Below are 13,447 nucleotides of genomic sequence, written 5' to 3'. Positions count from 1 at the left end.
AAAAATTATTTAATTTCAGGCAAAAATGAGGGCGATCCTATCCATGTCATGCGTCTTCGTACTCATAATCTCCACCCAGTCTCAACTACTCCTGCCCAAACTAATAAACGCTCATTCTCAAATCATCATGCCCAAACTATCCAGCACGATAAGCACTTTCAAACATCTAGCATCTGACATTGGTCTCATCAAAACCACAGCCCAAACTGGGAACTTTGCAAACAATAATCACCAACATCATTATCAAACAAACCCTTATCAAACATATCCAAACCCAACATATCCCAACCCAACTATTCCCACTCCAAACAATGTTAATACGAACTACCAGATCGATTTGAGAAGTAGCATACCAAGTGAGCATCAAATTGTGAATAATTATGAAACCCATGACCATGCTCTCCCCAATGTCGCTTATGACAAAAAACCAAGTGATGTCTCTGAAGGCAAGCCCAAAAGTGGACTAAAACCGGAGGGTAATCCTGAAGGCAAACTGAATAGTCGACTAAAACCTGAGGGTGGTGCTGGCAAAGTTGAACAGAACTCCAATCCATCAAGCTCTAACAAGAGTAAGTATAGTTATGTCGATTGTCTTTTTGGCATCTGGCAGAAAATCCAATGAAATTGTATAAATCTAATATAACTTTAGGTCCGGGTCAATGACTTTATTTGTATTGATTCGATGAAGTTTTTAGGTATAACATAAGATAAATGTTGAGACTCTGTTCGTCTGCTGGTAAAACCCGAAAAACATGCAACATTTATTTCAACATTGAGTTATAAACTTGGGGTTGGACCAGCCACTCAAGCCTCGTGAGCAGAGTGGTCTCTAGAAGTTGAACAATGATCAGTGGTCCTTCCACTCGTAACAAAGGCACTCTGAAACATAACAATAAATCAGCAAATCCTTCAGTAAATAATGTCATAAGAAGCATAAAATTGGTTTTAGGATATTTTGAAAAAATCTTTAGTAGGTGAATAGTACTGTGATGAAATTGAAAAATTAACACGTAAAATGCCTTGAAAAATCACCAAAAAATTAAGAAATTTGAACCATTTTTGTCCCTGACCAAAACTACCTAGTCCGTTGGGATTATCTTAATAATGGCTCTTCTCCCACTTTCATTAGGAACACCCTGTAAAAGAATTCAATCTCTATGTAGATATTTTTTGCACCTTAAAACCGTTGAAATTCTCTAAGTATGTATGTATATCCCATCTTGCTATGTATTTGTGATCTATTTGACGTAATAAATTATTACGTATAAGCTATTATTAGTAATAATAGCAAAAACTAAAGGACTATTTTCACAGAATGATGTATCTCAATTTGAGTTCAAAGTGACGCGAATCGCGAAATATTGCAATATTTTATTTATTCATTTATTTATTTATCACACATTTGTTGAAATGTAACCGACAAGGCACAAAACAAGAGGTATTCTTCCTCTTAGTGTGAAAAGGATACACTGCTTCTTTTTCTTTCTTTTTGGTACATAAATAATATCTATTATCTTTAGTTGTACACATTGTACGTATTATGTATTTTATGTATCATAATCATAAGCCTAATTAATTATACCAAATAAATTACAAATTACAAAAAGGCGAGGTTTATGCCGTAGACATTTTCCACCACCTAACTCACAGAGCACTGTTAGACTCTAAAGTTCTTAAATGGGGCCCAAAATCATGTTTTCCTTCTGATAATTAACCCGTCACAGTGCACAAACCATTTTCATCTAAACACTACCTTATGCACATTCCAAGCCTTTTAAGGTGCAAAAAATGTCAGAGTGAAGAAGACATCTACTAGGGGGGGCGATGCAAAGTGATTGGCTTTTTCTATTCGTCCTGAGTTGTCTTTGCAGAAAAAAGTCCGTGCAAAGCAAATAGAGAGTTAGTAATAGTGTTTCCTATTGGACGTTCAATGAGTTCAATCAGTCTTGTACAGAACGAGTCCTATATTTCAAGACATTTTCGTCCTGAGTTGTCTTTGCAGAAAAAAGTCCGTGCAAAGCAAATAGAGAGTTAGTAATAGTGTTTCCTATTGGACGTTCAATGAGTCTTGTACAGAACGAGTCCTATATTTCAAGACACTTTTAATGTTTTGAGCATGAATGCTTGAAACAAATGTCGTTCCTCAATGTAGAACACTGTGTTGGAAATTTAGGAGTTGACTTGGACTCAAAGTACCAAACCTCAGATCCGAAGTCTTTCGCGCTAACCACTACACTCTCAAGTTGGGGCTTCACATTTTTTCCCTATTTCCCCTAACATGTTAAGTATATTGTCCCCCAACATGAAACCCATCAGAAAGATTACTATGTATTTTGTACTGACTATACTATTAATTTCGTCTTATTCTCTAAGAAAATCAAATTATCAAACCCCTCAACAAGAAAATCCTCTTAAAACACACGATAAGAAGCGTTCACGCGATCACCAAACTAGGAGACCCAAACTGTCAAGGATCAAACACACGCACACTCACTACATCGACATGATCCTAAACATCGTGTGAACTGACCTTTAATTGGAGCTCGTTGAGTCCGTTGAATGATGTTATGTACGCATGCGCGTGAGTACCGCGCACTGGAATATTGTACATCTTGCCCGCCAGAACATTGCTTGTGCCATCGAAACCACCTGGAATGTGAGGAAATTAAGGTTTGAAAACTTTCCAAGTTAATTATTTTACTTAGGTGTAAGCGCAGATGCATAGAATAGGCCAAAAATTGGAGTAGTGGGTATAGAGTTAACATTAGATTGTATCTTGAGCTGTGTCCACCGTCCACACATAGGTTATGGTGTCGATCGATGGTCGCTCATCTAGGCCTCAAAAAACTATCTGTTTTGCGCTCAAAAAACAGCCCAAAGTCACGTCGAAAGTACCTAAATTCAGCTACTTTGATCGAACCCAAACAAAAATTCTGACAAGTTCCTCCCTACATAAGCATGCAATGTCATAACTTCCTATATCTGCAGTATCACAGCCATTAATAACGTAAGCAATTCTTTGTTGTAAATCAAACTACATCAACAAAGTTTTCTTTCTACCCAACTCAGTTTACCGCAACAAAGGCCAGAGGGGTAGGTGGAGTGTGAATTATTCTATTGCCATCGCTCAATGTCTTGGCACCTACTGGTACCCAAGGGTAGCATCATCTGCAGTCGTATAAATGGTACTCGACACAGCGCTGTACCTAATAGAGCTAATTCGCAACGCTTCCTATTCCTATACAGGGTGAATAAATAAATGGGGTACAAGAATAGAATAGAATAGAATAGAATATACCCTGTTTATACTGCCAGAATGAGACTGAAAAGTCCCTTTACTCCCGCAGTCTAAACAAGGTCTCATGTATTTGGTACAAAATAGGTGTATTTTTTATAAATTAAAACCTTGCTTAAATTAAAAAAAAAAAAGGGGCCGTTTCAAAGACTCCTCAAGTTAGATGAAACGAAAGTCTCGCCGAATTAGGACAATTTAAACCCTTATGGCCGGCCGCTGAAAGGAGGAGTTACTGAGATGAACATCTCCATTCTGCTGATTTTACAGATTGCTAGAAAATTCGAAAGCTATTTTTGACTGATATACCAATCAGATTGTCTAGGTCAGCTCCAAGTTAAATCATCCTTAATGGGGATTTAACTGAGATCTAGCTCAAGTGGATCTCTAATGCCTGGGCCATACCAGCCAAACATAGATTATATTGATTATATTTCAAATTCGTCTGCTATTATTGGTGTGTACCACCCTGTCACTTCAACTCGCATGCTGTCGGGATAGCGCGGTAATTTCCTTTTGAACGCGGAGTGTTCCCGGTGTCAGCGCTTGGAAAGTTTGGTCTATACAAAGTTCTCCGCCGGTAAGGCCTTGGGGTGCCAGTAATTACAATGGTACCAGGTACATCTCAGTTACGGGGCTATACAAGCCGAATGAATTGCGACAAAACTATCGATCCTCCATGGTAGAGAAGGAGGATAGGGGTGGAAAGTGTTTGGAATAGAGAGAATGGAAAAGTTCTAACAAGCGAGGAGTTGAGGTTTTTGATAACAAGATGGGAAGGCCAGAGATATACACTCAAGTGGAAGAAATTGGGAACAGTTGCAATTTCCAAACCTCTTTACTTTCCTTATCCTATAATAACGAACGTAACTTTCTATTATTCAGGATAGCCGTTTTGAATGTGAAAAAAAAGATGGATGTTTCACCATAGTTTTTATTTCGTAGCAACGAAAAAACTGCTACTTGTGGTATGTGCCCTATAGTTAGTAGTATGTCCCGTAAAACGTTTAGTAATACCTGTTACGTAACTTTTTTACATGAGTTATGCGAAAACAATCTGTTCCTTTGATGGACTTTAATTTAAGCAATCACATTGTTACATCACTCTCCTGATTCGAATAACCTGATCGTGTTTTTTTTTATATATTCATTCGCTTTGTCTGGGGGGTTGATATTTTGTCAATGCACGATTGATGTTGTAGGAAACATATTCGTGTTCTCAACTTTCTCATAGGTAAATGTAGTTATGCATTACCCTTCGTGTCGTAAAACACACAAACTTGCATTCCTCATGCAAACCTTGGTTTTTGAGACGGAAATAGTGAAACTAGAGTAGGGTTGTATGAAAACAAGGAATTGCTCACGAGAGGGAAAGCGTACATCCAAGCTATACGTATCAAACATTCGTGTTTTCTGGTGACAAGGTGTTTGTGTGTCAACCGAGTGTGGCCAATCCTTCAACTCTACAAATTTGAAGATAGTTAAGGTTAAGACCAATCTTGAACGTGCAAAAATGCACCTCTGCAGTCAGACTATAGAATTCTCTCCATAGGGACATTAAAAACTCACAACGTCTAGGAATACTCAAGAACTCCCTGGTAAAATATTAGGAAAAAGTCTAGGAATACTCAAGACCTTCCTAGTAAAATATTAGGAAAAAGTCTAGGAATACTCAAGACCTTCCTAGTAAAATATTAGGAAAAAGTCTAGGAATACTCAAGACCTTCCTAGTAAAATATTAGGAAAAAGTCTAGGAATACTCAAGACCTTCCTAGTAAAATATTAGGAAAAAGTCTAGGAATACTCAAGACCTTCCTAGTAAAATATTAGGAAAAAGTCTAGGAATACTCAAGACCTTCCTAGTAAAATATTAGGAAAAAGTCTAGGAATACTCAAGACCTTCCTAGTAAAATATTAGGAAAAAGTCTAGGAATACTCAAGACCTTCCTAGTAAAATATTAGGAAAAAGTCTAGGAATACTCAAGACCTTCCTAGTAAAATATTAGGAAAAAGTCTAGGAATACTCAAGACCTTCCTAGTAAAATATTAGGAAAAAGTCTAGGAATACTCAAGACCTTCCTAGTAAAATATTAGGAAAAAGTCTAGGAATACTCAAGACCTTCCTAGTAAAATATTAGGAAAAAGTCTAGGAATACTCAAGACCTTCCTAGTAAAATATTAGGAAAAAGTCTAGGAATACTCAAGACCTTCCTAGTAAAATATTAGGAAAAAGTCTAGGAATACTCAAGACCTTCCTAGTAAAGCTCACAATAAAAGAAAAGATTAGTGGTTGAAGAGTTAAGTATGAAGAACCCTGCTACTTAAAAGAACTAATTTAGGGAAACAAGGGAGAAACAAACCTACCTGCATACGCATATTTAGACGCTGACAGACCTCCATCAGGACCTTGTGCCCGTCTCAAACCAAACTCTAGTAGGGACACATTTCTGCCTGCTGCCAGTCTGTAGCGGGCTGCATTGGTAGCCATCAAGCTGAAATTAGGAAGACATGTCATCAACTATTAACAAAGAAGTGAGTTGAAACATAATTTACATCCTCCGTGGCCGGGATGTCACAAGGGTTGCACACCAAAGGTCCCGGGCTCGATCCCCGGCAGAGTCAAAGTTTTCTCTTTTCTCCGCTCAGAGCTTAAAATGCGGGGTGTACTCAATCTCGTGAGGACAATTCAGTAGCGACTCCAATTGAGTTTGGCGGCATAACCAAAGTTTCCAGTCTCCTTATTCATTATTTACCTACAGTATTCACAAATGGCAAAATTTTATTTTACTCTTATCAATAATGAGGTAAATACATTGAATACAAAATTGTACATTGAACATGCGAAATCTTGTAAGGGAGGTACACGGAAATGAATGATGACTAGTTTCTTTTTACGGTTCACCGTTTTTGATTGTTTTGTTATCTTTAAAATTCGGAATAGTCGGTAAATCGGTGCATTATTAAAACATTTATGGGCAGTAAAGGAACACCCATTATGCCTATACCTACCTACGTCGTTGTTCAAATAATGGGACTTTAATGGTAGGTAATGTGTGTGGTCCATTGAAAAAAATGGTGATTTCTGTGAAACATTTTGTTTTTCAGTTCTGAGACCACACAATAAAACGTTGCAAAGCATCAGCACCTAGGTCATAATAGATATTCTATAAAGGTCGCAGTGATAATGGCACACTTCGCTCAAGAGAGGGAGTAACCAGACATACAAATGTAGCACCTATGCAAGTGTAATGACTAATGACCTTTTACGTTAACATTACTACAAGTGTAGGTTTGTATACAGTGAGGACAAAACTCGTGATAAGACAATAGAATTCAAACGCTTTAGCCCCCTTACAGAGACGCTACAGCTACAGAGAAATTAAAGCTCTTCATATGCCAAGAGTTTACTATACTACCTCAAATTATGTGTTTCATACAGCATTTTGTAATGTTAATGTCTGATCATCACAGTCCCTTTGGCAGCGAGCGGCTGCTTCACTGAAGTTAAACAACGTTCCGTGTGGTTGGTATCTGAATGGGTGACCATTTGGACAGTTCCGTGCTGCTGGCTTTTCCCGGCCCAACTCAGGCTGGGTGAGATTAATAGGTAGTTTGTCGACAAGTAGAGGATAAAACCCCGTCACTAAGAAACTTAACAGCTATACTCGTAAAGTGAGTTTTTTGTACCTCGGGTCCGCTTTTGCATTACTTCAACGTACTTACAGTCACGTTAACCCATAAGAACCGAACTTTTTTCTTTCTCCATTGGGTCTTGTTGAGATTTAACCGCTTCTAACTCGTGACTGGTCGAACAATAGTGAAAATAGTAGGAAATTTTGTTTTCTAACTAATAGACAGATCCCCGATGCACTCTGACGTGGAGCGACTGAGATATTAGCGAAAAAGAGAACAGGGTTTGGTGTGACTTTAATGTAGTCCTCGGCTCTCATGGGTTAATAATAATTATACAATCGATTCTGATCATCGCAGTCCCCTTTGCATGGACCAAAGTACATAGAAGACCCTGTATCAGATTTAAAACTTAAATATGTCTGCGACGATTATACCTAATACCAGATGGTCATGGCGCATCCAATTATTTATACATGACCTCAATGATCTTATACGACCTTACGTAAGGCAGAGGTCATTCATGACCCATATTATCCATGCACAACACCCTATTCCCTATTGGGTACTATTTATAAAGTTTTTTTTACCAATTTGTAAAAAGTAAAAAATACATGTAGTATGAAATGAATTATCTACGGCGAAAATTAGCAATTAGGTAGGTGCATTCATATATTCATATATTATTTTTATTTTTCTCCCTGTCTTTTTTACCTAGATACCTACCTGCTGAAAAACAGAAAACAGATTAGTTTTGAAGGCGTGTCCCGAATTCATCGCGATTGTATATCCTGTTTATACCAAATTATACCACCTAATTGCACTTGGATCTGTGGAAGAGAGAGCTGTGTGCAGTAGTGGCAGTACCTTAGTAGAAATTTACTTACCACTGTCTGAGTAGCGGAAATTTTCCAAGAACCGAATACATTCCTCAAGCCCAGCAAATATTGTGAATTCACCTTGGAATGGATTTTGCCGAAAGAACAGGTCAAACACAGCATTGTCTGTTACCTTGCCAGACTTCCAGTAGGCATAGGCCATTGTGATTTGGTACAAATCTGTGCATAACCAAAACATGATACACAACTTTAGTGGGTTGAAAAGATATTAAATATTAAATGCTTGGTACAAAATTACAGATATTGTTCCCTAATCAATACACTTTCCTGAATTTTTCATGACTTGACTTTTGAGGTAGATAGTAAACTAGCCAGTGGCCAGTGGCAATACCATGTTGACTGCACTAGCTTCCATGGATAACAGACTGATGTTAAGCACCATTGTGGCTGATTGGTATCTGGATGGATGTCTGGAACATAAACTGCATGCTATTTTGGGGAGTAGTTACCTACTCAGTTGAAAGGAAACAATAAAATTGAGGCTGATGAATGGTTAAAATCCAGGATGAGAGGTAAGGCATGATAGCCTGACCTTGACAGTTTAAGGGCTAACTCTAACATAAAAAATAAATTAGTCTGGTGATACACAAGACGAGGGGTATTACGTAATAAGCTTGTTTTTCATGACAAATAAAAGCATATTAGCAAATGAAAAGAAGCATGCATAGGTAAAGCTGTGACTCCAGGGTACCTTCTAAAAGAGCTCGCGGATCACACTACGGAGCAAATTGCCACTGATCATAATTTTCATAGGTAAATAGCACTGCGTGTGTATACTATGTTCAGGTCTGGTGATACACAAGACGAGGGGTATTACGTAATAAGCTTGTTTTTCATGACAAATAAAAGCATAAATAGCAAATGAAAAGAAGCATGCATAGGTAAAGCTGTGTCTCTAGGGTACCTTCTAAAAGAGCTCGCGGATCACATTATGGACATAATTTTCATACGTAAATAGCACTATACTTATAAGTTATAAGTAGGTAGGTACTTTTTTTCGTTTTAATAGTAAGTACCAACTAAGTAAACAAATAGATGTTTTATTTGTAAGAGAATCGTGCTAGCTCTATCTTATCAGCAAAATTACTAAGATCAAAGTGAAAGGAGGTAAGTACTTATTGTCGAGAGATAAGCTGAGCTCTCAACAACAAACAACGAGAGTGTACCATGTACCTAATAGAAACATAGGCACCAAAATCAATATTGTATTTCTTCTATCAACACAAAGCTCCTAACTTGTAGTAACATGGGAGATGTGTAAAGAGTGGGTGAGTTAGAAAGCTGAAAAGTACTCTTTTAAGTACACTACTTACTAAATAGAATAGAATACACTTTGTTTATCCTGCTCGAATGAGACTAAAAACTCGATTTACCAAAGCAGTCTAAACAAGGTCTCGTGTATTTTATGGGTAGGCCATGGACCTCGACCCTCGCACTAGTGTGTTCACAACGGTGACCATAGTCCATGAACCATTGACCCCAGTCTAAACCATGGACCTCGATCCTCGCACTAGTGTGTCCACAACGGTGACCATAGTCCATGAACCATTGACCCCAGTCTAAACCATGGACCTCGACCCTCGCACTAGTGTGTTCACAACGGTGACCATAGTCCATGAACCATTGACCCCAGTCTAAACCATGGACCTCGACCCTCGCACTAGTGTGTCCACAACGGTGACCATAGTCCATGAACCATTGACCCCAGTCTAAACCATGGACCTTGACCCTCGCACTAGTGTGTCCACAACGGTGACCATAGACCATGAACCATTGACCCCAGTCTAAACCATGGACCTCGACCCCCGCACTAGTGTGTCCACAACGGGGCCTCGAACCTCCTATTTTACTTGAGTTTGAAAATTTTGATGTTAAGAATGTGATCAAAAATGTATACAAAACCATTGAAAATCTCGTAAAAAAATACCATGGGCTCTATTTCTTCATTTTCTGCGAGGGTCGATACTATGGTCGGAGCTATGGACTCTATGGTCAAGGCTCCGTTGAGTACGCCTTACGCCTACTAGGGTATTAGAAGTGTGGAGTCATTCGTGGAACAGGACAGTGGTTCTGCTCCAGTGGTATAGGACTTACGTAAATATCTTCAATAGGTAATACCTAATGGTCTCTCTATTTGTCAAATGAAAGTGAGCGTAGTGTAGGCTGCGTGGGTAACAACAGAAAAAAAGCTTCACCTTCAATCCCACAAATGTGTCATACCTAGATTCCCTGAGTTTGACATTTTCCAACTATGTCACTCTTCTCCTGAGCACCCTATCTACTTATTATACGGAACAGAGATCTAAGAGATTTGGACTTGGATCAAAATCAATCCCATTTCTTCGAACCTCATGATGATCAGTTCTAACTTTGTTTACCTTTAGACTGAATTGATTCCGAGTGTTATCAGTTTTATATCGTTTTCCTCGTAAATTGAAATCCAAGTCGGCATTTTCACACGCGCGCGGGATTTCCGTGAGATATTGCGAGAAAACATTAGGTAAGCAAAGTTTTTTTCTCCATTTTTTCCATTTCCTAAAATTCCCTTGTCCCATCATTTATGAAAAAAATAACTGTGTGATGTGTTCGTAATCGATTTGAGTTCATAAAGATTTTCCATCACTTATTATTAATTTTAGTCATATTATAAAAATTTTTAGTGAGCCAGGTTTCACAGTTTCTTAAGAAGTTAGTGTCTAGGAAAAAGATTTGAAAAGTTTACCAACGAATTTTTTAGGGAAAGCCTTTGGACTTTGTGCGACAGTAGGTATAAGTATAAATAGATAAGTATAGGTACCCACGTATATCTGTCATGCGGCGAACAAAAGAATAAGTACCTAGGTACCTATCTATAGTAACTTTCAATTACCTATCTAGCAACTTTTTATTTGCCTGTCCCACGAAAAATTTCGTACTCTACTTTTTTCTCTAGTACCCAAAAATTATTTAATTTCAGGCAAAAATGAGGGCGATCCTATCCATGTCATGCGTCTTCGTACTCATAATCTCCACCCAGTCTCAACTACTCCTGCCCAAACTAATAAACGCTCATTCTCAAATCATCATGCCCAAACTATCCAGCACGATAAGCACTTTCAAACATCTAGCATCTGACATTGGTCTCATCAAAACCACAGCCCAAACTGGGAACTTTGCAAACAATAATCACCAACATCATTATCAAACAAACCCTTATCAAACATATCCAAACCCAACATATCCCAACCCAACTATTCCCACTCCAAACAATGTTAATACGAACTACCAGATCGATTTGAGAAGTAGCATACCAAGTGAGCATCAAATTGTGAATAATTATGAAACCCATGACCATGCTCTCCCCAATGTCGCTTATGACAAAAAACCAAGTGATGTCTCTGAAGGCAAGCCCAAAAGTGGACTAAAACCGGAGGGTAATCCTGAAGGCAAACTGAATAGTCGACTAAAACCTGAGAGTGGTGCTGGCAAAGTTGAACAGAACTCCAATCCATCAAGCTCTAACAAGAGTAAGTATAATATTTATGTCGATTGTCTTTTTGGCATCTGGCAGAAAATCCAATGAAATTGTATAAATTTAATATAACTTTAGGTCCGGGTCAATGACCTTATTTGTATTGATTCCATGAAGTTTAGGTATAACATAAGATAAATGTTGAGACTCTGTTCGTCTGCTGGTAAAACCCGAAAAACATGCAACATTTATTTCAACATTGAGTTATAAACTTGGGGTTGGACCAGCCACTCAAGCCGCGACTGATAGACCGACTTAGGTCTCATGAGACCACCAGAACGTGGCCGAAACGTGGGTGGCGGAAATATATTTCGACGTCAGTCTTCAGACCGTCTGAGAGACACACAGGTTCTGGTGGTCTGTCAGACACTTGGAGCGTGAATGGCTGGCCTTAGGTAACGTGGCACTGTTATTAATCCTGGGTAGGTTGAAATGATAAACATATTTGTGAAGAAGTATACACAATAGTGAAGAAGTATAATATACTATTTCAAGTATAATATACTATTTATCATTTCAACCTACCTAGTCAAGATGGACCTTCACAAAGTTACAGAATCTTCAATCTATCGTGTTCGTCTGCTGGTAAAACCCGAAAAACATGCAACATTTATTTCAACATTGAGTTATAAACTTGGGGTTGGACCAGCCACTCAAGCCACGACTGATAGACCGACCTAAGTCTCATGAGACCACCAGAACGTGGCCGAAACGTGGGTGGCGGAAATATATTCCGACGTCAGTCTTCAGACCGTCTGGGAGACCTAGATCGGAAGACACACAGGTTCCGGTGGTCTGTCAGACACTTGGAGCGTGAATGGCTGGCCTTAGGTAACGTGGCACTTTTATTAATCCTGTTTTGTTCGTTCTTTCCAGACAACGTAACAGCTGTCCACAAAGATGGCACTGTAGTTTTCCCTGAGGACGACCATAGCCCTGATGCCACCCCTGTTAATGTTAACAAATCTAGAGGTCAGTATTCAACAGAAGCCGCGACTGCTCTGACACTGTCAATAGATCCGGCAGGTAGGCTTGATCAAAATCCAATGACATACTTTATCATTTATCAATCAATATTCTGTTTTAGATAAGCTTATAATTACAACCACCTTGGATTAAAAAGATAGAGTAGGTACATGGAATAAAATATTTTATTTATTTTTATTTTAGACATGTAGGTATATAATTTACCTATATGGTAATTATTTTTACTTTCTTTTTCATTGAAAATGAAAAGACACAAAGTTGCCTGGCAATCTTTGATTTTAGATTCGATAATGGTAATTATTTTTACTTTCTTTTTCATTGAAAATGAAAAGACACAAAGTTGCCTGGCAATCTTTGATTTTAGATTCGATAAAAAAACACGCTAAACGTTCCCCAACTTTTTGGGTACTGGGTTTACAGTTTGAGCCGGTAACCTATCCGAATACCAACAACGCACAACGTTGCTTAACCACAGTGATCCGTTAGGAACTGAATTGTGTTGATTTCTATTCATTCATGTCCACAGTGTGTATCGCTGGAAAAGTGTACCCGCCTTCTGACCCCTGTGGTAAAACATTTGACGCCGCTGTCAAGGTGTGTGAAGATGGAGCAACTCTGGATGAAAACAACAAGTGCAGACCTACAGATTTTTGAACTTGCCTCTGAGACGTAGGCAGTCTAAAGCAAAACCAGTTCCACTTCTTCAAGCATAACAGAGTATAGTGAACCAGATCAAAAGTTCAAACGGTGTAAAACACGCAAACAAGCATAATTCAATAGGATGAGGAAAGTCGTGTGATGTTCACACCTGATTTTTTTTACATTAACCCATTAGTGCATAGAGTAGTTTTTGTCTAACATTTCTTTGGAAACTGTGTGTTTTGGGTCTTGTTTTCATTAAATGACATTACTCAGGCAAAATATACGAACGGTGATTTTTTTTTTTTTTTTTTTTTTTTCATAAAAATCCTAGTAGTACGTACCTATACCTAAGATAACCTAACCTATGAAATAACATGAAAGACTTTTCCTTTCCTTTTCAGTATTTTGTGAATGCGGGTGATTCAGAATTTCCCTTTTATTTGATATATAGGTCGATCAGGTTTGGATAAGTCCTTCTATGGGGAC

General features: G+C 38.3%; 1 protein-coding gene across 4 annotated transcripts; it reads left to right on the top strand.

Annotated features, from left to right (window-relative positions):
• The first annotated feature begins 6 nt into the window (after window positions 1-6).
• On the top strand, window positions 7-13,244 carry LOC103507166. 4 transcript variants are annotated; one of them, XM_008471615.3, is made up of 4 exons: window positions 10,162-10,321; window positions 10,778-11,327; window positions 12,209-12,358; window positions 12,846-13,244. In XM_008471615.3, the coding sequence occupies exons 2-4, from the start codon at window positions 10,784-10,786 to the stop codon at window positions 12,971-12,973; spliced, it is 822 nt and encodes a 273-aa protein (XP_008469837.1). In that variant the 5' UTR covers window positions 10,162-10,321; window positions 10,778-10,783; the 3' UTR covers window positions 12,974-13,244. The 4 variants fall into 4 exon arrangements, with proteins under 4 accessions (XP_026677917.1, XP_008469837.1, XP_008469838.1 ...); XM_008471616.3 differs by having other exon boundaries at window positions 10,164-10,321; window positions 12,209-12,304; XM_026822115.1 differs by lacking the exon at window positions 10,162-10,321 and adding an exon at window positions 10,395-10,584.
• Window positions 13,245-13,447: the final 203 nt, after the last annotated feature.

Source organism: Diaphorina citri, unplaced genomic scaffold, assembly GCF_000475195.1.
Source record: "Diaphorina citri unplaced genomic scaffold, Diaci psyllid genome assembly version 1.1 scaffold294, whole genome shotgun sequence".
Taxonomy (NCBI): Eukaryota; Metazoa; Arthropoda; class Insecta; order Hemiptera; family Psyllidae; genus Diaphorina; species Diaphorina citri.
The sequence above is the reverse complement of the archived record's forward strand: the minus strand, read 5'-3'. Positions and strand labels throughout refer to the sequence as shown.

What these genes read in the sequence shown, in the direction of transcription:
- LOC103507166 (XM_026822116.1), top strand. Translation starts at nt 26, where the DNA reads ATGAGGGCGATCCTATCCATGTCATGCGTCTTCGTACTCATAATCTCC. An exon ending in TCCATCAAGCTCTAACAAGA is followed by an intron (nt 570 to 12,208) that starts GTAAGTATAGTT and finishes CGTTCTTTCCAG; the next exon opens with ACAACGTAACAGCTGTCCAC. An exon ending in ACTGTCAATAGATCCGGCAG is followed by an intron (nt 12,359 to 12,845) that starts GTAGGCTTGATC and finishes TCATGTCCACAG; the next exon opens with TGTGTATCGCTGGAAAAGTG.